Source organism: Culex quinquefasciatus, chromosome 3, assembly GCF_015732765.1.
Source record: "Culex quinquefasciatus strain JHB chromosome 3, VPISU_Cqui_1.0_pri_paternal, whole genome shotgun sequence".
Classification (NCBI taxonomy): domain Eukaryota; kingdom Metazoa; phylum Arthropoda; class Insecta; order Diptera; family Culicidae; genus Culex; species Culex quinquefasciatus.
In genome coordinates this window covers 26,361,260-26,384,205 of record NC_051863.1, presented here as the reverse complement: position 1 = coordinate 26,384,205, position 22,946 = coordinate 26,361,260, and the positions used below count along the sequence as shown (strand labels likewise).

The 22,946-nt window shown below is 34.7% G+C and overlaps 1 protein-coding gene across 6 annotated transcripts in view; it reads right to left on the bottom strand.

Moving 5' to 3' along the window:
• The window catches only part of LOC6050393 (latrophilin-like protein LAT-2), a 161,192-nt gene that overhangs the window by 51,130 nt on the left and 87,116 nt on the right, over positions 1-22,946 (bottom strand). For all 6 annotated transcript variants that reach the window (XM_038264008.1, XM_038264007.1, XM_038264009.1 and 3 more), the window contains 2 exons: positions 16,688-16,938; positions 8,500-8,605 (listed from right to left, as the gene is read on the bottom strand). In XM_038264008.1, the coding sequence (XP_038119936.1) occupies positions 8,500-8,605; positions 16,688-16,857 (276 nt within the window). In that variant the 5' untranslated portion in view covers positions 16,858-16,938. The remainder of the gene's footprint in view (positions 1-8,499; positions 8,606-16,687; positions 16,939-22,946) is intronic.

Here is a 22,946-nt window from a genome sequence, read left to right as displayed (position 1 = left end):
TAAAGACTCATAACAACATTTTTTATTTTTTTTTTTTATGTCAACTGTAAATAATCATTAAAGAAATAGTTATCAGGAAAGCCAAATATTCACATGTTGTGGACATTAACTTTACAAAGATTTCCAGAGTTTTTTTAATATGATTTAACATTCCAACGCCCAAGTCTCCAAAAAAGTTGAAACGGTAATTTCAACTCAATGGTTCTCAGACATAACTCAACCAATCAGGATGTCTAGATGATTCTAGAACTTTGCAGAACTTAATTTGATCAAATCTGTAATTTCTGCGATCAAAAACATCGTTCCAACTTTTTTTTCGCGTGTAAAAAAATTTGCCAAAAAATCCGTGGAGGAAGTCGTTTTGAAAAAAGGTGGAACGATGTTTTCGGTCCCAGAAATTACAGATTTGTTCAAATCAAGTTCTGTAAAATTTTAGGATCATCTAGACATTCTTACAAATCACTGGAAACATCGTCCCGATTGGTTGAAAAATTCCCTAAAACCATTGAGTTGAAGCTTTTTTTTGGGAGGCTTGCGCGTCCGTGCAAGTTGGGCATGCGTTGGGCGTTCCAGTGTTAAAAGAGATTAATTGGAAACACAAAATGACTTATTGTCATCGATAGAGAAAATTACCTTGATACAGCAAAATTAACTTACTTAGAATTTAGTCATAAAATTAAGCTTAAATTTGTGATATTATTGTTCACAACGATAAAGCTTATTTTTCTGAGTACAATGACCTTTTGAACGACCTCAAAGGATTAAAATAGTAGTTTTTGCAATTCCGTCATGAAACTACGTACTTTTCCTGTCATTCTTGAACGACGAAATAGCCTACTTTTCTTTACCAAAATTAACAGAATCGAATAGCTACACTTTTCAAAATAAATGCTGAAAAGTTCTACTTTTCAGCACTGAAATGGGTGCTGAAAAGTTGAACTTTTCAGCACTTGTTTTGAAAAGTAACACTTTTCAACATTTTTTTGATTTAAACGATTTATTGACAAAATACATGAAAATTTGACATAAAATTTCACTCAGTGTGTGTTTTTTGGAATTGCAAAAAATGTTGTATGGAACTCGTTGCAAAACTTGATTTTTCAGCACTCTTCGTATTTATCCAACTCGGTGAACCTCGTTGGATAAATGTACGACTCGTGCTGAAAAAATCCTCTTTTTGCAACTTGTTGCATAAACTACTATTATGCAACAAGTTGCAAAAAAAGGTTTTTTTCAGCACGAGTCATACAACGAGGTTCATCGAGTTGGATAAATACGAAGAGTGCTGAAAAAATCAAGTTTTGCAACGAGTTCCATTCAACATTTTTGCATTTCCAAAAAACACACACTGAGTGAAATTTTAAGTCAAATTTTCATGTATTTTGTCAATAAATCGTTTAAATCAAAAAAATGTTGAAAAGTGTTACTTTTCAAAACAAATGCGTAAATGCGTAAGTTCCACTTTTCAGCACCCATTTGAGTGATGAAAAGTAGAACTTTTCAGCATTTATTTTGAAAAGTGTTGCTATTCGATTCTGTTATTTTTGGTACAGCAAAGTAGGCTTTTTCGTCGTTCAAAAATGACAGGAAAAGTAAGTAGATTCACGACGGAATTGCAAAAATAGATTTTTAGTTCAATTTTTAAAATTTTTAAAAATTAACTTCATGACAGAAAAGGTCCAACTTGACAGCTCGTTCCAAGGGAACCATAGTTGATCCATCGAAAAAATGTTGTCTTGTCAATAATTTGAATAAAATGAAAAAAAATAATAAAATGATCAGAAACGGTTTTTAATTGTGTTTTTTTATTAATGTACATAAAAATTGACATAGGGCTTTAGTACCCAATTGAAAAAAAAACTAGATCATGAGAATTGCTATGCTCGAGAGAGGATATGGAAATTAAACTTATTTCGAAAAGTTGTCACCTGCTAAGTATAACATGCGACAGTGTTTGTACCACCGTTACCATGATCTGATCTCAAGGCAATTTAAATGGGGTTATTCCAATTATATTTATAACCACTACACTCACATCAGCACAACAGAACCCATCGTCGTAAAGGTCAACTATTGCCAATTGGTAGTTGATCGTGTGTTGCATACGCAAGTCCGAACACACTTGAAAGGCTCATCGGAGACAACTTCACTTATCTCTTATCACTCATCTTGTGTTCTCACGAGATTGGGCTCTCGAAAGGGTAAAACGACCACAGGCCGGTCAATGAAAGTCTACTACTCCAAACTGTTTCTTCGGCGGTAAAATTGCTGCAAATCATTTTACGACTAAATCTTCTTCAATATGAACGAATGACAATAGCTCAATTGGACCAAAAACATGGGACATCGTAGAAAATCATCGAACCGGTACAACTTTACTGTTTTCCTGTACAAGTAACCCTATCACCCAACCACTCACTCTCGCTGATAACAGCTCGCGATCGTGCTGTGGTGAATTACGCGCGAGAAGAACAAACTCGATAAAACCAAACACAAACGCAAGATTGTTACCAGTTGCGTGTTAACCATAAAGGAGATCGCCACGTTCGAGTAAACTATTTATGTGAAGTGCCACTTTCTGATCTCACTCGTGACGTAAGGATTTTAGTCAGTGTTTGATTTCCACTTAATCACATTTGCCTCAACTATCTAGTGCTGATCTAGGGTAAGTTAACCGAAGCGGCCAAGCCATCGTGCCGCTGGATTGAACAAGAAAGGAAGGATCGCCGGCTAGGCAAGTGTGATCGTTGAGCGAAGGTTGGTGTAGGATAGTGCGTGGGTGGTGAAGCGTGTTCTAATCTTGTGAATTCGACTGCTGAGGACGCGAGGAAGGGGACACTACCTGGATCTGGATTCTTCGAGGGACGTAATGGCGCTGGAGAGTTCCGCCATGAGGATTAAGAGATCGGTATGGATTCTTTTGTGCATCTTACTCCAATGGAGAATTGCTACCCGTCCATGTTCGCTATTGTTACATACAACCCTTTCGAGCCCGTGTGTAGGCCTATATTCTATTTTCACATTTTTGTGAAATGGCGGGTGTGCGGCGTGTCAAGTGCGCTGCCTGGTCGTCCCGCGTGATGTCTAGCTGGTATGTTGTACGGACCAGACCTGGTCGAGGCCGGGAATGGACCATCCAAGCATTGCGCCGAGGGATACACACCTACACTGACATACACTACAACATCTAGGATTAGTACCGCCAAATAGTGAGTAAGTTCGCCATTTAGTTTTAAGTACATCTTGGGGGGGAAAGTTTAATAAAAGCCATGAAGGCCATTTTGGCCAATTTCTTGTAAAATAGCGGCATTTCTTTTGTTTTGGGTGATGGATGGACTAATGGTTGTCTAGTCATTTTTGCGCTAGACCACGAACCTGTTTCCGGCTATATTAAACAGGCCCAATATTTCCACAAACGTCCAAATTCTTAATTCTTAATTGAAAAAATCTTAATTGTCTCATGCGGCTAAAAATTAGCTTATGACAAAGTTTTTTCCCTCTTAGAAATAATAAATAGAAACAATATCAGTAATAATAACAGTGCATTTAGGTGAATTTATAAGTACCGTAAACCGGGGTGACTTTGATAGGATTTCAATTTATTTTTGGAATATTTTCCAACTGGTAAGGCTTGTCTTGAGATTATTATTTTTAAAACATGTACTGGGGTAGCCCACATATGGTCCATATACCATTTTTGAAAAAAAGTTTTTTCAATAGTGTTTTAAAAAATAGTTACGTTAAAAATTCTTATTTTGAATTCCGGGGTGACTTTGATAGTCATAGTTTTTCTTGTTTAAATCAGATTTAAGGTGTTCAAACTTTATTTTTACGTCAAATGTAACATTACTAAGTTTGCTAATTTAGTTTTTTAGGAAAAAATCAATGTTTATATTTAGTTAACTAAGTTTATAAGCTTTTTAACAAAATACATATAAATTTCAGGTAAAATTGTTTAAAAGTCAGAATTTAGCCTGAAATTCGTTAAAACTTGATATGTTTATAAAATTATCGATTAATATTGCATTTAAAACTGAATTAGGAGCAGAAATCAAAAGTTTTCACATTTTATATGAAATTTGTTCAACTGAAAATGCCTATGAAACAAAAGATTTTTGTTTATTTATGTTTCAAAAACACATAATATTTATTATTTACAAACTTATTCAACCTTCTCCTAGTGGAAAATTGTCCAAAAAATCCGAAAATGCATTCCGTTTTCCGATTCAAAATTACGTTCGTTGAGAAAAACATGACACTTTGAGAAGATTTAAATAATGTTTTTCATCAACATTTTCTTAAATATAGTTAACTAACTTTTTACACTTTTCAAAATTTTATGAAATGTTTTTCTTAAGGTACTTTGAACACTTCTCTACCACGGTCTGTATGATTCAATACCATTCCGTACGTATTTGAGATGTACTCTTCATTTTTCGGAAAATTCTCAAACCTATCAAAGTCACCCCGGCTATCAAAGTCACCCCGTTTTACGGTATTTATAGGTGTTTGATAAGTTAAAATTTACACTTTCTGAATAAAAGAATATAAAGGGATGCATTGGTTTATTCCAACCTGAACATCGAAATTTTGAAAACTAATGATCTAAATAATTTAGAATTTTTCAAATGTTTTTTTCTGATGAGTTAATATAATTTTGCTTCGATATTCATAATTTCAAAATTTCCCGGGAGTCTCGTCTAAATTTCCCGGGAATCGAGAGGTCCAAAAATGATCGATTTCCCGGGAATTCCCGCTCGACACCCTCTAAACAAAAATGAAGAGCATGTAGCCATACCACTTAGAATGTAAATGAAATGTAATTATTATAAGAAAGTTTAATAAAGACATTTTTAATTAATTAATTAACTGCACTTAATTAAATAGTTATACGATTTAATAACAATTTCCACTGTTTCCGATTCTTCAAAATCATTCCAAATAATTATACATATGTAACAATCTGTATTTTGGAGCTTCCAATTTTAAACATGTGTTTGCCAGAAACATATCACTCAGCGATTCTATTCCCAGCCCCGACTCTGCCTACTCAATCCAACCCCTTAATTTGATCAATCTTGTGCCCAGCATGATTTAACCAGCGCAATCGAGGAACCCTAAAATATGCAAGAAAACGGAATTGACAGTGTCAGTCAAAGGCTCCGAACCGGCTGCTGCTGCTGCTGCTCAGACTGCCAGTCAGTCAGTCAGTCAACCAACCACTCAGTTTGGGATCGGGCGAAGGCGGAAGGGAAGTGTGTCTGGGAAATGGTAAAAATTGCCTTCCATTAAGGTTAATGGAGAAGCTGTGAACCTTCCCTCCGCAACCCAATCCCCATCGCGCGCTGTTTACCGCACTTTTCTTCCAGTTTTTTTTGCACTCTCTCACTCATTTTCCCACCCGACATAAAATACATCCGACGTTGACGCCGACGACGACGACGAACACTTTTCCCGGAGTGTGAAAGATAATTTTCCTGGAGGAAGCCTTTCCTTCCCCCCACCTTGAACTCTTTTTGCGTGAGCGTTTTTTTTGCTTAATAATATTTTACGAACGGCGCAAGTGTTACAAATTTAAGCTCATTAGGCAGGTGGTACTTGCATTAAAATGCGATCATCGTAAAATTGGGCCCCTTTTTGGAAGGGGGAAGGCGTTTCGCTACAAAGTGGTTGTGTCATCATCAGTTATTGAGTCCTTGACTCGTTTAATTGCTGGTTTGAGAAAAAGTTAAAAAATTGATGCTGCTTTCAACGAAAGTCCGTTTACATCTGGTATTTTCTATAAGCTTTTAGTTATGAGCAATTTATTATTTTTGAAATTTTGCCAAAGAATTCCTTATTCAACAGAACCATTCTGCATTTTTTACAGGACGTAAAAGGCAATATTGGAATTCCACGGTACTTTAAAATTTTCTTGAAATGCACGCAACTATTTTTTATTTTAGAATAATTTTGTACATGGCAGTTAGTGTAAAAGTTAACAGATGATCATAGAACAAAATAAAACCCGTGATACAAAATATTCCATGTGAAAATAAATGGTTTTTAATTTTGTAAAATTTTCATCTGCTGAATTTACGATGGATCATTTTTTTATTGTATTTAGAAATTTTAGAAATTTAACCCAAATTTTTTTTTCGGCAGCTTTATTATTTTACGTTTTCAGGAGATCATTTTGAGCAACTTTTGTTTGACGAAAATCTTTACTTCTCTTGATTTAGGGGGAGAGGGGGTAATATGCACCCCCGGGGCAAAACGCACCCCCAGCTTTTCTCGATATTAGGAAGAATTTTCCTGGGAAAAAAATCATAGAAATTGGATGCTTAACATTGTAAAACTATGCTGGAAAAGTTTGAGCATGGTAGGATAAAAACAGCCAAAGTTTTTTGCAAAACTTTAAAATTTGGTGTTTTGATCTAATTTTGATTGAACTTCCAATATGATTTTTGGACAATATAAAAAGTATTATTGATATTTTAAGTGTTTTTTTATATAGTTTTTACCACAATCTTCATTATTCTATAGATAGATGAGTCCAAAAACATTAAAAAATGTATTTTAAAATTAAATTTCATGTAATAAACGTTTTCGGGGCAAAATGCACCGCTGTGATGATCCTTTGTAAAAACAGCGGTGTCATCTAGTGGTGACTAATGAAAACTGCTTTTACTCGGTGCATTTTGCCCCGCATGATTGTTTGGAATGAATCAAAAATATTTTTAGAAATATGCTTTTTTAAACAATTTTGAGGGGGTTTCAAGAGTTTTTACACATGGGTGACGAAGAATAATAGTTGTTTTAGAACATCTAACAAAATTCTTCCACAGAATTGATGTTATGGTTGAGAAATCACAGTTTTCCCTTAGGGAGTGCATATTACCCCCTCTCCCCCTATGTTTTTCTTGTTTCAGTTTTAGTATTTTAATTTGCATTTATCATGTTTAGTTGATGTTTGTTTATTTTTTCTTTGTTTTTCACATTTTCTGCTATTAAATGGTGCCATTATCATTCAAATTGTAGAAAAATGCAAAGAGGCATTGTCTAGGACACTACAAAAATTACTGCCTAATTTTTTTTAGTTTAAAATGTAGGAAATGTTAGTAAAAACACAGTCAAAGTCGATCCCTCAAAAAATTACATTTTTGCAATTCCGTCTTGAAACTACTCACTTTTCCTGTCATTCTTGAACGACGAAATAGCTTACTTTTCTGTACCAAAAATAACAGAATCGAATAGCAACACTTTTCAAAATAAATGCTGAAAAGTTCTACTTTTCAACACTCAAATGGGTGCTGAAGTTGAAAAAAAGCACTTGTTTCAAAAAGTAACACTTTTCAACATTTTTTTGATTTAAACGATTTATTGACAAAATACATGAAAATTTGACTTAAAATTTCACTCAGTGTGTGTTTTTTGGAATTGCAAAAAATGTTGAATGGAACTCGTTGCAAAACTTGATTTTTTCAGCACTCTTCGTATTTATCCAACTCGGTGAACCTCGTTGGATAAATGTACGACTCGTGCTGAAAAAATCCACATTTTGCAATTTGTTGCATAAACTACTATTTTAAAAACATTGGCAAAGTAACATAAAACAAGTCAAACTTACAATCCTAAAATTATCGAAAAAATTAAGAGTTCTTTTTTTCAAAAATTAATTGTAAAATGAATTTTTGGTGATTTTAGAATAGCAGCCCGTCTAGAGGCGGGGTTGGGTTTTAGAGGGGTAATTTGCTAAAATATGTTTAAAAACGAAGCAAACCTTAAGCAATAGATTCACCAAAAGTACAAGCAATAAAATAAGTAAAATATAATAATAATAAATATAAAAACAAACTATTTAGTTTGTTGGCATTGTTTTCAGCAAAAGGGAAATTTTAGTATTTAAAAAAAAACTATTGTTTTCAAAGTTTTCCTCACGTTAGGTTGTAGCAAACATTTTTCAAAGTTACCCAATAAACCAAAGGATAAAACATTTAATTTTTAAAAAAGCTTTAAAAATTGTATGAAATTTGAAGTCCAATTAACATAAAATAGTTTGAAATGCATCTTCCTGCGTTTAAAACCATATTTAGCACACAACATGCGAATAAATAAATTTATTTCTGAGTTCTTGTGAATTGACAGAGTAGAAGAATTATAAAAGATGTTTTATACATTTATCTGAAACATTCATGATCGGAGACGAAATCATATTTCTTCCAAGCAGAACGCTTTTCTATATTTACAACACCTCTTTGCGAGCCCTCTCCAGAGCATCCACTCAGTAAATCTTTTTCCTTTCCCGGAACTGTCAATGAAATTTGCTCTGATTCAAGCTTCAACGAAGCATGGCCGAGACAAGAACGGCACTCTGGTACGGGGTCTCTGGTATTTGTACAGTATCAAAAAAGGCAATAAACACGACCTTGTTTCCGAATCCAGGGAGTTGGAGGGAGGGGGTCGGGGGTTCTCAGGTTACAGGGTCAGGATTTTGGACCAGTCAGACCGAAAACTCACCTGAACGCCACCCACGCCGATCACAAACAGCAGCTGGCTCATAAATAGGGACGCCAGCAGACTGAGCAGGGCCGTGCCGGCTAGCGATTTCAGGTCGGAAAATAGGCTGTGAATGAAACAGGAGGGAAATAGAGCAGAAATGACACGATTAGATGGTGTGTTGGCATTGGCAATTGGATGCTGTTGGAGACGATGTTGAGCAGTAAAACTTAATTTAAATTTAAAATAAATAAAATTAAAGAAGAATTGTTTGTTTAACTCGGATATCTCTAAAACTGCAGAAATCTTCAAAACTAATTCCCCGTAAGTGAAACTTTGCCAACTTTGTCAACAGCAACACGCCTGCAAAGAGCCAGGTTTCGTAATTCAATTCCAACTTTCGTCACGTAATTGCACCCCGAAACCACTCGACGCAGCACTGCAACGTGCACTTAAAGACAGAGGAAGCGATCTGAATAACTATAATCTTCTTCGCTGCTTCTATCAAAGTCTTCCCCGTGAAATGCAATAAAGGCAACTTGACACCACCCCCATCTTCTCCAGGAGCTGTGTGCAAGTGTTCAAGCAAACAAACATTTGCACGAAATTGCATTCCATCGCCGAAGTGCATTTCGGCGAAACTGCGACACTTTAGCTTCATCTTCTGCGTGAAATGTTGCTTTTGGAAGGGTGTCGAAAGGCTGCAATTTGTGTCAAATTGAGGTTACTTTTGAATTTATCGTATTCTTAAATTAAAATTTTAATTTATTTGGGTTTTTTAATTACAGTTCCAAACAGATTTGTTTAAAATTAAAAAAAAAAAACCAAAAAAAATAACAAAAAAGCAAAAAACAAAAAAACAAAAAACAAAAAACAAAAAACAAAAAACAAAAAACAAAAAACAAAAAACAAAAAACAAAAAACAAAAAACAAAAAACAAAAAACAAAAAACAAAAAACAAAAAACAAAAAACAAAAAACAAAAACAAAAACAAAAAACAAAAAACAAAAAACAAAAAACAAAAAACAAAAAACAAAAAACAAAAAACAAAAAACAAAAAACAAAAAACAAAAAACAAAAAACAAAAAACAAAAAACAAAAAACAAAAACAAAAACAAAAAACAAAAACAAAAACAAAAACAAAAAACAAAAAACAAAAAACAAAAACAAAAACAAAAAACAAAAACAAAAAACAAAAAACAAAAACAAAAAACAAAAACAAAAAACAAAAAACAAAAAACAAAAAACAAAAAACAAAAAACAAAAAACAAAAAACAAAAACAAAAAACAAAAACAAAAAACAAAAAACAAAAAACAAAAACAAAAAACAAAAACAAAAACAAAAACAAAAAACAAAAAACAAAAAACAAAAAACAAAAACAAAAACAAAAACAAAAAACAAAAAACAAAAAACAAAAAACAAAAAACAAAAAACAAAAAACAAAAAACAAAAAACAAAAAACAAAAAACAAAAAACAAAAAACAAAAAACAAAAAACAAAAAACAAAAAACAAAAAACAAAAAACAAAAAACAAAAAACAAAAAACAAAAAACAAAAAACAAAAAACAAAAAACAAAAAACAAAAAACAAAAAACAAGAAAGCAAGAAAGCAACACCAACCAACATTCTGTTGAATTTGCCCTGGCTGCTCTTTCCGCATATTAGTATCTTTCTTTGGAAGAACTGTGCCAAGATGTTACGTTATGAGGTGAGGTGTTACCCCGGCTGCGGAACAAATATTCAAATACATTTTAATCACTAGTGCCAAGAAGACAGTTTTGTTTTCCAGGAAACTAATTAAAGCCAGCGGGTCATTAGTAGAACCTCTGAACTAATTCATGCAAACTATTTTAGGCAAACATCTCCATGGAACTTCATCAACTCTGTTTGTTTGCGGATAGCGATTCCTCTTAAAACTCAATCAACGTCATGTTTTCATCATTACCTGATTGAAACTGATAGTTGGATGGTACGTGACTCCCGCCCATGACCAGCGAACCGATGCACTGCACAGTGATATCAGTTTCCAAGAACATGTTTTCAAAATCGGTCCACTGAAAGCAAACGATAACCACCCAGTCAACCAGTCACGTACTTGCACCCACAAATCCCATCATCAAGGTTGCAGGAAGTGTTCATCACATTTCGACTTGTGTTCATCCACTCTCTACGTGGGTGGCTTTACAGCACAAGTTCGCAGAATGCAGTTATGATTCCGACCAGAAAGGGAGAGAGCTCTACAGTTGGTGCTTCTCCTTATCAATCTTCACAGCTGTCGGCGAGGAAGGGGGTTTGCCAGATGCTACCGCCGTGGAGTCGATTGTGGTTGGAAGTTAGGGACTTTTGGGTGCTGAATTGTTGAAATTTGTGAGCTTTTGCGGTTTTTTGGAGGAACGATATTTGAAGCTGAGTTGGAGCTCGCAACCATGAGTTGGTACAGTTGAAGTTGAGCAAAACAACAGTTCGACTGGATAACAGCAGTTTCAGTATCAAAAGATCTACCATTTGGATCACTCTTTATCAGGACATGTCTTGTCTAAATAATTGCTTTTCTGCTTTTATAAAATCGGCTCAAAATTGTGGTGAAAACACTTTCATGAAAGCAGAATGTAAATTTTGAAAATATCGAAAAACAACCGAAAACTCTTTCATGTTAAAAGTTGCCAGTTTCAGATTGTTTTGAACTTTTATTAAACATAGTTTCAAAGTCTGACATCCATTTTCTGAGCCTTCACCCCTAAGTTCAGCCTATTTGGTCCATCTAATCAAGTGATATTGTGTGCATCTGAATGGTAACACTGTGGGTCAGATCGTCTCCAAATTATCCCTCCAAGCTAAAGATAGTTTAAAACAAGTAATTTGACGAAAATTTCGATTAAAAACAATAAATTTTGTGTTCCAATTGAAAAATACATGCGAAGAATTAAGACAATAGATGAAACATTTTGTTTGAAAATTACAAGGATTTTTTTTCATTCACCTAATACAATCAAAGTAACACTTATAAAAAACTGTCATTTTGTGTTTTCTACAATTTTTATTTTCGAAAATATTTTTAATTAGTGGGTAATTCTCCGCCAACTCACACAGCAGTTGCCCCGACCCCTCTTCAATTTGCGTGAAACTTTGGCCTAAGGGGTAACTTTTGTCCCTGATCACGAATCCGAGGTCCATTTTTTGATCTCTCGTGACGGAGGGGCGGTACGACCCCTTCCATTTTTGAACATGCGAAAACAGAGGTGATTTTCAATAATTTGCAGCCTGAAACGGTGATGAGATAGAAATTATGTGTCAAAGGGACTTTATGTAAAATTAGACGCCCGATTTGATGGCGTACTCAGAATTCAGAAAAAACGTATTTTTCAACGAAAAAAACACTAAAAAAGTTTTAAAAATTCTCCCATTTTTCGTTACTTGACTGTAAAAATTTTTAGAACATGTCATTTTATGGGAAATTTAATGTTTTTTTCGAATCTGCATTGACCAAGAAGGGTCATTTTTTCATTTAGAACAAAATTTTTCATTTTAAAATTTCGTGTTTTTTCTAACTTTGCAGGGTTATTTTTTAGAGTGTAACAATGTTCTACAAAGTTGTAGAGCAGACAATTACAAAAATTTTGATATGTAGACATAAGGGGTTTGCTACTAAACATCACGAGTTATCGTGATTTTACGAAAAAAAGTTTTTAAAAAGCTGGTCGTCATCGATCATGGCCGTTCATGGTCACCCACGACAGACACGTACGACGAAACAAAGAGAAACGAAAAAAGTAACGTTTTCAAAACTTTTTTTTCGTAAAATCGCGATAACTCGTGATGTTTATAAGCAAACACCTTATGTCTTTATATCATTTTTTTTTAATTGTCTGCTCTACAACTTTGTAGAACATTGTTATACTCTAAAAAATAACCCTGCAAAGTTAGAAAAAACACGAAATTTTAAAATGAAAATTTTTGTTCTTAATGAAAAAGTGACCCTTCTGTGACAATGAAGATTCGAAAAGTACATTAAATTTACCATAAAATGATATGTTCCAAATTTTTTTACAGTCGAGTAACGGAAAATGGGAGAAGGGGCAACTTTTCCCGATTTCGTGTGAGTTGGTAGAGAATTACCCTAGTGTTATGTAAAAGTAACAGCAATTCCAAAAATCTTCAACTGACATAAAATTTCAAATTAAAATAAAGTACAGTCATGCCTCGGTTTAGCACCGCAAATGGGGGATGCAAAACCGAGGCGTGCATAACCGAGGCACAGAGCTTATGGGATTTTGGCTATTGGCTTTAATCGTACGAAAAACCATGCAAACATCAAAAAATTATGATGTCATAATTTTTTGATGTCAGATATCCATTAATATTATTATTTCATGAAAATTTTCACAAAAATGCGTATTTTTCCTGTTTTTCGAAAATGCATTTTTTTTCTCTAAAGAAATCAAAAATAAATTGTTATTGCAATATGGGTATCAAATGATCAGGTTTTTTTCATACATTTTGGATGTAATAACAACATTTTTCCGAAAATACTCAAAATTTTCACAAAACTACGTCTTTTTGAAAAAAAAACTCCAAATTTAAATTTTTACAATATGGGTATCAAACGATCGGGATTTTTTCATACATTTCGAATTTAATAACAATATTTTTTTAAATACTCTAATTTTTCACTAAACTACGTATTTTCGAACAAAATACTCAAAATTTTCGTTTTTACAATGTGGGTATCAAACGATCGGGATTACTCATACATTTCGAATGTAATAACATTTTTTTTTGAAAATGCTCAAAATTTTTACAAAACTACGTATTTTTGTAAAACTTTTCAAAATTTCAGATTTTTAAATATGGGTATAAAATAATCAAATAATTTTTTTTTTAAAAATACGTAGTTTTGTGAAAATTTTGAGTATAAATACAGGAAAATTACGTATTTTTGTAAAAAAATCATGAAATAATAATTTTAATGGATAACTGACATCATCCCGATTCCAAAACACTATAATTTTTTGATGTTTGCATGATTTTTCATACGATTTAAGCCAATGTCTCCCATATATCCAAAAACCCATAAGCTCTGTGCTTCAGTTAAGCACTGGGCCGTGCTTAACCGAGTCAGCTGAACGGTGCAAAACCGGGGCAGTGCAAAACCGAGGCGTGCAAAACCGAGGCATGACTGTATTTTTTTTAAATAACCTATTTTGAAAATTTGGCCCGCAAGCTCATTTTAGCTTCAAATTAGGCCCGGCCTTCAAAAACTTTGAGCACTCCTGCTTTATACTGAAATTAAAAAAAAAAATCACAGAAACATGCAAATTCTTTCCTCCAAGGATAAGATATCCAGAGTTTTTTTGATAAGGTCCTATAAACTTGTAAAAGACAATAGCTGATAGGTCCTTTAAAAAAATACTTTGGAATATTATTTTGCAATCGTAAGGAAGCGTTCATTTATTAAAAATTATGATTTTTAGACTCCCTCGTAAAAACAAATCTATAAAAATTAAAAAAAAGTATGGAGCGTACACAGAAAAAAAATGATGGTAAAATTCATCTGGAAATGGTGACAGATTTTGTGGCAAAAAAATGATTAATTTTACTCCAGAAAATGATGAATTTTCATCAGTTTTTGATGAATATTCATCAGGTTTACATTTTTACACATTGTTTATGTAATATTACTCAAAAAAAGAGGTAATAAGGTGCAAAGAGGGCATAAGCATTTTGACAACTGGAACTATTCCGCAAATTCCGGGTCAACAGGTAGCTACACAGAAAAAAAAGTTTAATTTTGGAATGTTGAAAATTTGGTAGGTTGAATATTACCTCTTTATTTGTGTAATATTACATAAAAAATGTGTAAAAATGTGAACCTGATGAATATTCATCAAAAACTGATGAAAATTCATCATTTTCTGGGGTAAAATTTATCATTTATTTTGCCACAAAATCTGTCACCATTTCCTGATGAATATTACCATCATTTTTTTTTTCTGTGTATTTAACAAAACCCGCAACGTGAGAAGATAGCTAGGAAGGCCAGCTATTGTTTCGTGTTTTGTGGAAAAGTTACCTGTTGTCTTGTAATTACCGAAATAGTTGCGGCTGTCAAAATGCCCCCCCTCGTGTTGCTCCAGATATTAGATATTGGAGGTAATTTAGGTGATTTGAAAGTTTATTTTTCGCAATTGGTGACCAAATTCAGCTGCGGTTGATTTTTTTTATTCATGGGGTGGAAATAGAGACAAAAAATCAGCTCACTTCATCAAAAATAATTCTTTTGTAAATTTAGTTTTTTATGCAAAAAATTATTGATTGCAATTCTTTTGTTAAAAAATTCAAATCAATTTTAATCTTCTATCGCAATGTTAACTATGTCCGAAATTCATGCTGCTTTATATTTTTTTCTTCCAAGATGGCGGCCAGTCGTATTCAATCAGAACACGCGTTTAGCGTCATAACGTCATGATTTGAATTCCCGGACGCTTCAAAACCCGGACACCTCTTCTTGTTTTATCAATTATTTGGATATAAGTTCGTTATTTTGAATGTCAAATCTGTTTTATATGTTGAATTCTAACATCAACTTTCATTTAAAGTTTGTTTGAACGCAGTAGATACACGGAGAAAAAAGAGTTCCCAAAATCGTGAACAAGCGTTCATGAAAATGAGAACCTCGAACAAAGTGTTCAAATTTCATGGTACGTTTTTCAAAATCGTACCATGGGATTTGAACACTTTGTTCGAGGTTCTCATTTTCATGAACGCTTGTTCACGATTTTGGGAACTCTTTTTTCTCCGTGTAATGCCAAAAAAAATATATATATATTAAATAAAATTATAAGTTTTCCAAACATGTGAAACATTTCACTGAAATATTTCACACGCGTCCGAAGCACCGGGAAGGCAAAGCAGAAATTTATGGTTATGATTTCCTTAAATTCTACCAAATTTTTATATAAAATATCGATTCTTTTGCCGTTAACAGCTTATTTGAGACTTAAATAATACCATTCACAAATATATTAGTCTAAATTTGTGCGATTCATAAGCAAAATTGAGTGCGTCGTTGATCATGGCCGTTCATAGTCACCCCCATAGTCAGTAACTTTTTGAAAACTTTTTTTTCGTTAAATCGCGATAACTCGTGATGTTTATAAGCAAACCCCTAATGTCAATATATTAAAATTTTTGTAATTGTCTGTTGTACAACTTTGTAGAACATTGTTACACTCTAAAAAATAACCCTGCAAAGTTAGAAAAAAAAACAAAAAATAATTAAAAATGAAAATTTTTGTTCTAAATGAAAAATGACCCTTCTGGGTCAATGTAGATTCGAAAAAAAACATTAAATTTCCCATAAAATGACAAGTTCCAAAAAATTTTAAAGTCAAGTAACGGAAAATGGGAGATTTTTTACAACTTTTTTAGTGTTTTTTTCGATGAAAAATACGTTTTATCGGAATTCTGAGTACGCCATCAAATCGGGCGTCTAATTTTACATAAAAGTCCCTTTGACACCAAATTTCTATCTCATCACCGTTTCAGACTGCAAATTATTGAAAAACACCTCTTTTCTCGCATGTTCAAAAATGGAAGGGGTCGTACCACCCCTCGGTCACAAGATATCAAAAAACGGACCTCGGATTCGTGATCAGGGACAAAAGTTACCCCTTAGGACAAAGTTTCACGCAAATCGAAGAGGGGTCGGGGCAACTTTTCCCGATTTCGTGTGAGTTGGTAGAGAATTACCCTTATATCTTAACCGATTTGGCTCAAAATTTGCTCAGTTACTTATTTTTACCAAAAGTATCTCTTTAGATTTCCCAAAATTTTCATTTAGTCTTGTTAACCTTCATCAAAGTTTTGAATTCGTAAATTGAGGTAATGTTTGTTTGTTCTGTTGCTTTTTCAACCGAGATTATTGAAATAATGAGTAAAACTCTAATCTTCTTTGGGGAAAACCTTGTGTAAAAGTTATAAAATTAAAATGAGTTTTAAAACCAAAAGAGATGGTAAAAATTTTAATGAAAAAGCTTGAAGTCTTAATCTTAATTAGAATTTCAAACCGACTTTCCCTTTCCAATGCAAACATTTCACTATTTATGAAAAAAATAAGGTCAAAATTTGTCCGTCCCGCGTCCGTTTCGGTTGTTTAGCAGTGAATAAATGAACAGTTTTAGAGGCAACGCAAGGGGACAAAGGACCCACCTGTACGTGATGAAGGCAAACGCCAGCCCGACCAGGCTGACGGAGCTGCCGAGGACGACGCCCAGCGCTATCAGGCCCCCCTGGGAGCCCCACGTGCCACTCAGCGAGCCGTACGTAACGTTCGCGGACGGCGGAAAGCCGTGGATATGTCCGGTGTACAGCGTTTCCATGATATGTACCGGTTATTGTTGTAGTTGTTGTTGCTCTTGTTGTTGCTTTTGTTGATTCTGTCGGTTTTTGCTGTTGTTGATCTGAAAAAGGAAAGCAGGGGGAAAAAACGAGATAATGAATGACAAATTGGATGATTGTTGTTTTTGTTGATGCAACGGCATGGTGGAAGAGAGAGAGAGAGGGGGAGAGTAATGCCATTGTTGGTTGTAAAATGCAGCCGTATAGGGTTAAGCTTTTTGTGTGTTTTACAATACACCATGTTGGGACTTGAAATATGTTTTTATTGGACAGCCATGCATAATTTAGCACAATGCAAACGAAAAAAGATTACAAATCACTGGAACAAGAGGCTTCAGGATCGAAAGTAGCATTAGCTTACATTTTTATGTGGATTTAAAAAAAAATCATTTTTTCAAATGAAAATTCATTATAGCACTCACAAAAAAATGATGAGAATGGTGACTAATTTTGCATCAAATTTCAAAGGAATTTTCATTATTCATGAATTTTTTCAGGTTACTCAAAAATTAGGTTATATTCTGGGGGATGAAAAGAGAGAATGCGTAACGTGATTTTCGAATGATCCCACTTTGTTTACATCAAAAATGTAGAAGGTGGTTCAAGCACTAGCGTGACTTTTTCCTTAAACTTAGTCTTGAATAATTTGGGGTGCGCTGGAAGTGGGGACGCGAAGTCGTGATTATTCAGGTTAATTTTTGGTGTGCTTTTGTGTCGCTGTTTGTATCGGATGAGTGATTGTGCTAATCAAATAATAGCATCATTGGTGCGCTGGAAGTGGGGACGCGAAGTCGTGATTATTCAGGTTAATTTTTGGTGTGCTTTTGTGTCGCTGTTCGTATCGGATGAGTGATTGTGCTAATCGAATAATAGCATCATTGGTGCGCTGGAAGTGGGGACGCGAAGTCGTGATTATTCAGGTTAATTTTTGGTGTGCTTTTGTGTCGCTGTTTGTATCGGATGAGTGATTGTGCTAATCAAATAATAGCATCATTGGTGCGCTGGAAGTGGGGACGCGAAGTCGTGATTATTCAGGTTAATTTTGGTGTGCTTTTGTGTCGCTGTTTGTATCGGATGAGTGATTGTGCTAATCAAATAATAGCATCATTGGTGCGCTGGAAGTGGGGACGCGAAGTCGTGATTATTCAGGTTAATTTTTGGTGTGCTTTTGTGTCGCTGTTTGTATCGGATGAGTGATTGTGCTAATCAAATAATAGCATCATTGGTGCGCTGGAAGTGGGGACGCGAAGTCGTGATTATTCAGGTTAATTTTTGGTGTGCTTTTGTGTCGCTGTTTGTATCGGATGAGTGATTGTGCTAATCAAATAATAGCATCATTGGTGCGCTGGAAGTGGGGACGCGAAGTCGTGATTATTCAGGTTAATTTTTGGTGTGCTTTTGTGTCGCTGTTCGTATCGGATGAGTGATTGTGCTAATCGAATAATAGCATCATTGGTGCGCTGGAAGTGGGGACGCGAAGTCGTGATTATTCAGGTTAATTTTTTGGTGTGCTTTTGTGTCGCTGTTCGTATGGGATGAGTGATTGTGCTAATCGAATAATACCATCATTGGTGCGCTGGTAGTGGGGACGCGAAATCGTGATTATGCAGGTTTTTTTTTGTGTGCTTTTGTGCCGCTGTTCGTTAGGGGTGAGTGATTGTGGTGATCGAATAATAGCATGACTTACTGAATTATTTGTGTCTTGAGCGTAATTTTCGTTGAGTAATTGGTGTTTTTTTGTGATTTTTTTTTTGAGATCTTAATTAATTGTTTCGTGATTTTCAAAGCCCTTCCTATATCATCGTTGATCGGAAGGCACGGCGTCGGGTAAATTGTGTATAATGTTTTGAATAAGGTTTTATTTTTAATGGTGAAAAAGCCATTTCTATATAATGATCGAAAGACGCACTGACATTTTGGATTAATTAATAGTGGAGTGAAATAATTGTGTGTGAGTGACTTTGTGTGTTAACCAAAAAGACCTTCCCATAGCATCGTTGCTCGGAAGGCTCGCCGACGGGTCTGTTATGAAAGTCCTCCCCATAGCATCGTAGCTCGGGAGGCATCGAAAAGCCAATCCCTTATCCTACTAACCCAAAAAAATAATAATCACGTGATGCTTGAAGGAGATGCTGTGGATTCAACGGTCTCAAGCGGTATCAACAAGTATATAGCGAAAAACTGTGTGCTTGATGAGTCTGCAACTTCAACTATCGGACTAACATCCCTCCCTTTTGTTGAACTGCAGGCTTCTTGGGAGGGCGCCGGTATTGACTAATAAAGTAGTGATCTTCAGAGGTTAAACAGTGAAGGGATGGTTGGCTCCCACTGATCATTTTTGATTCATTGTTTAACTTCAGCTGATCTGTCAATAACGGAGTAGCAGCTCATTGGCAGTCAACCATGCTCATGCTCATGCTCATGCTCAAACTTAGTCTTGAATAATTTGTTTCAAATCTGCTGTGCGCATTTTTGTCAAGTTTTCGGGAGACAAATAACTGAGTCAGAAGTGGGTGAAGTTTTGCAAAGTCAATTTAGAACAAAATGCAAGCAAGAGATCCCGAAAGTACAGAGCACATGTTGAAAAAAAGTACACCGGCTGAAAAATTAACCTTTTGTAGTAGAAAAAGGGAGCCGTGCCCACCATTCGGGTGGAATTAACTGATGAAGACGACGAAAAAAAAAAAGGAAGTGAGATCATTGGAGAAGAATGGAACGAGGACGAATTTACTGCTAATGGTTCTGGTTATTCCGAGAATAATCACAAAAGGTTAGCTAGTTAAAAAATAAAAAGAAAATATTAAAAGAAATAGGAAATCAACAAACCACATTTGCATTTTACAAGAAAATCCTTAACGATCGATTACAATACTTGCTGCTTCTGGCGAACAGTAAAATGGTTCAGCTTTGACAGTTCAAAACAATACCGCCATTGAGCCGCTCTATTCACCCCCAGGTTATATTCAACCAACCAAATTATTAACCATACAAAATTCAATGTTTTTTTTCTGTGCTTACGGAATGGTTTTGTTTTCAGCAGTTGTTTTACTATATGTATGTATGTATGTATGATCCCCATACCCGCAGACAACTTGGTCCCGAAACACATGTGAGCGCTAGGTGTACAATTCGATCATCTTTTACTCCATAATCTGTACACCCACGTGCATAAGTTTTTTTGCACGAATTTTAATGCTACAAATACCGGCGCATAGCACAAAATGGTTTCCATCTTCCCTCCCCAAGCGCCGGAAATTGGTAGCGGGTGTAGGGACACTTTGCATAGACGCCCTTGCTCCCATCAAGTCATTGAGGGTATGGAGCGACGAGAAATTAATAAGCATGCCCCCTAGTCTAACCTTCATTAGAGAAGCAGGCAATCCACAACTCCCAGCGAACGACCAAGGGAACACCCTACCGCGTATATACAGTCGACTCTCTGGTTGTCAATATCCAAGGGACCGTCGAGGAAGAGAATCATCAGTTTACAGAACGATGCAAAATGAAGACTCGATTGAAAATATGTTTTTCTTGATGGGGAGAATCATGGCAACGTCCATCAAACAAAAACAAGCTAATGTCAAACACCCTCCAAAGCTTCGTTTCGCCAAAAAAAATATTTATGCAAGCCATGAGAAAGTGAAATTATTGACAACCGGAAGAGATTTTTAAAGTAAACAGAATCCAAGGGACCGTCGAGGAAGAGATCCTTCAAGCAAGGGAAAATATCGAGGAATGAAGATAATTGAAGTATGCAGATTGAAGGGACTGAAAAATTCATCGATAGATGAAGCAATATTGATATCGAGAAGATCGACAGCCAGAGAGTCGACTGTAGTTAAATTTGCGTGGTTTGTCTTTATTGATCTGAATGAATGTTAGTATGAGTGAAAGAGTATTTGATATTTATATAGGAAAGATCTCACCAAATTAGAAAAACTTCACGGGTTGGTCCATCCCGACCGATTTGCTACGAGTCTTCCAGCTTCCAGCATAGAAACAGATCTCGCCTGAGCGGATACTGCTGGGATATTGATGTGCTGCTGCAAGCCTTGGTGAATTTCTTTAGACGATTTCTTGGTCTTGGTCCTTGGTCCAAATCCAACAGCTCGCTTGTATTGATGAGAGCTCGCAGTTCCCGGCACCTTCTGGCTTTCAGCTCGCTGGTATTGATGAGAGCTCGCAATTACCGGCACCTTCTGTGGTAGCAATCGCCCCGACGAATCGCGGAAACCGTATTTTCAATGGCACCATCCCGTAATTTGCCTTCAAATTCCACTACACCACACTTTTTTTTTAAATTCTAGATTTTTTTCACAAAATGACAACGAGAAAAATTTTGAACGTCCGAACACGCGCACAGTTTGCTTCGATCCTTTTCAGCACTTGTTTTACGATACTTATTTAATTTAACATTCATTTTAAGAATAGGTCTTTTTCAATAACAGTGGATTACGTAGGCAAATATTCTACGTAGGCATTAGTATTGACAAAATCTTGTTTGTGTATTCCAAGCTTCTATTGATAATAAAAAATACAATTTCAGCAATTAAAAAAATATTTCAAGAATAATAATTTACAGTATGTAAAAAAAGTATTTACACCCCTTGGGCACTATGCACATTTTGTGGAGAAACATGTAACAATTTAAAGTTTGACAGAAACCTAGTAGGGGAACTATACCCTTTCTCAGCCTATTTCTATTATCGGCCTATCAGAACTTTGATCATGAATTACAGCTTTCATAAAGTGTTTTTGACTGTTCCAAAGTAATAAATAGTTCAAATAAAAATGAGCAAGCAACTCTTCATTGATGATACATCTGAAAATGTTGATTTTCTAGCGGAAAACGGCAAAAGTGATGCGAATTGGTCGAACGGCTTAGTGTGATTAAAATGGGTATATTTCCACTACTACGTTTTGTTCAGAAACTCATGCCGAAAATTTTGCTACAAAAAGCTCATGAAAAGATGTTTTCTATAAAAAGTTATATAACAAATACTACTACAAAAATAAAAAAAGGTGCAAAAAAAGTTTGCACACCATTCGAAAAATTAACATAAATAATGTTATATGTTGACAAATCACCATAAATCCAGTCTCCCAACTCCAAATAGGTGTCCTTGACTGATTAAAAAAATAATTTGGATTGAATATAAAGTTTACTAACTACTTAGTACAAAAGTTTATATAACTCTGAAAATTCTATATAGAACTTATTCAAACTGAATTCAAAAGATGCAAACTTTTAATTCAACTAAATGTCAATATATTACCATAAAATTGCTATTTAAACATTCTGGAGTGGGTATAACACCGTTTTGGGGGTCTTTGTATCGCTAGAATAGATTTTTCGTTGGAATTTCGTACCAACCCGGAAGTACGTCGTCGGAAAATCCGCTGGCATACACAATTCACAAGTCAACCTATGTGGCATCGGAAAGCGCATAAAATTTCCAATCTTTTGATACCCATACAGAGAGTTGCTCCCTTTTGAAATATGACCTGGAAAATAATGTGATTAAGCTTTTTATTAAATTTTAAGTTTTTTCATATATTTTGATGAAGGAGCTTGATCATTCATAAAGCTTCCTTATCGGTGAAGATTCAAGATGTATCACTCGCCTCTTTTTAAATATGTGGAATAATTTGAAATTAAAAGAAATCAATAAATAAAATTAAATCATAATACCTAGGTAAAATATTTTCGAGGTCAAGGATATTTGAAAAAGACCCCTTTCCACGAAGACTTTTTTAGGATACATTGATTTGCAAAAATAATCTCTTTCAGCCATGGCGTGATGTCCATGTACGTCTGGAAAAAATCTATGGAGCTTTAAAAAATAGTTTCGTTTAAAATTCTTATTTAAAGAAACAAGGTGACTTTGTTAGTCACTGTGTTTCTTATAAATGACAGCCTAAAAGTGGGCAAATTGAATTTATGTGTTGAATCCATCATCAAGGCTAGGCTTTTTTTAATAATTCATTACAAAAAATAGCAATTTTATATTAAAATTTTTAGCTGAGCAGTTCTCTAGGATTTCGGTCATTCGATTTTTTTTGTATTTTT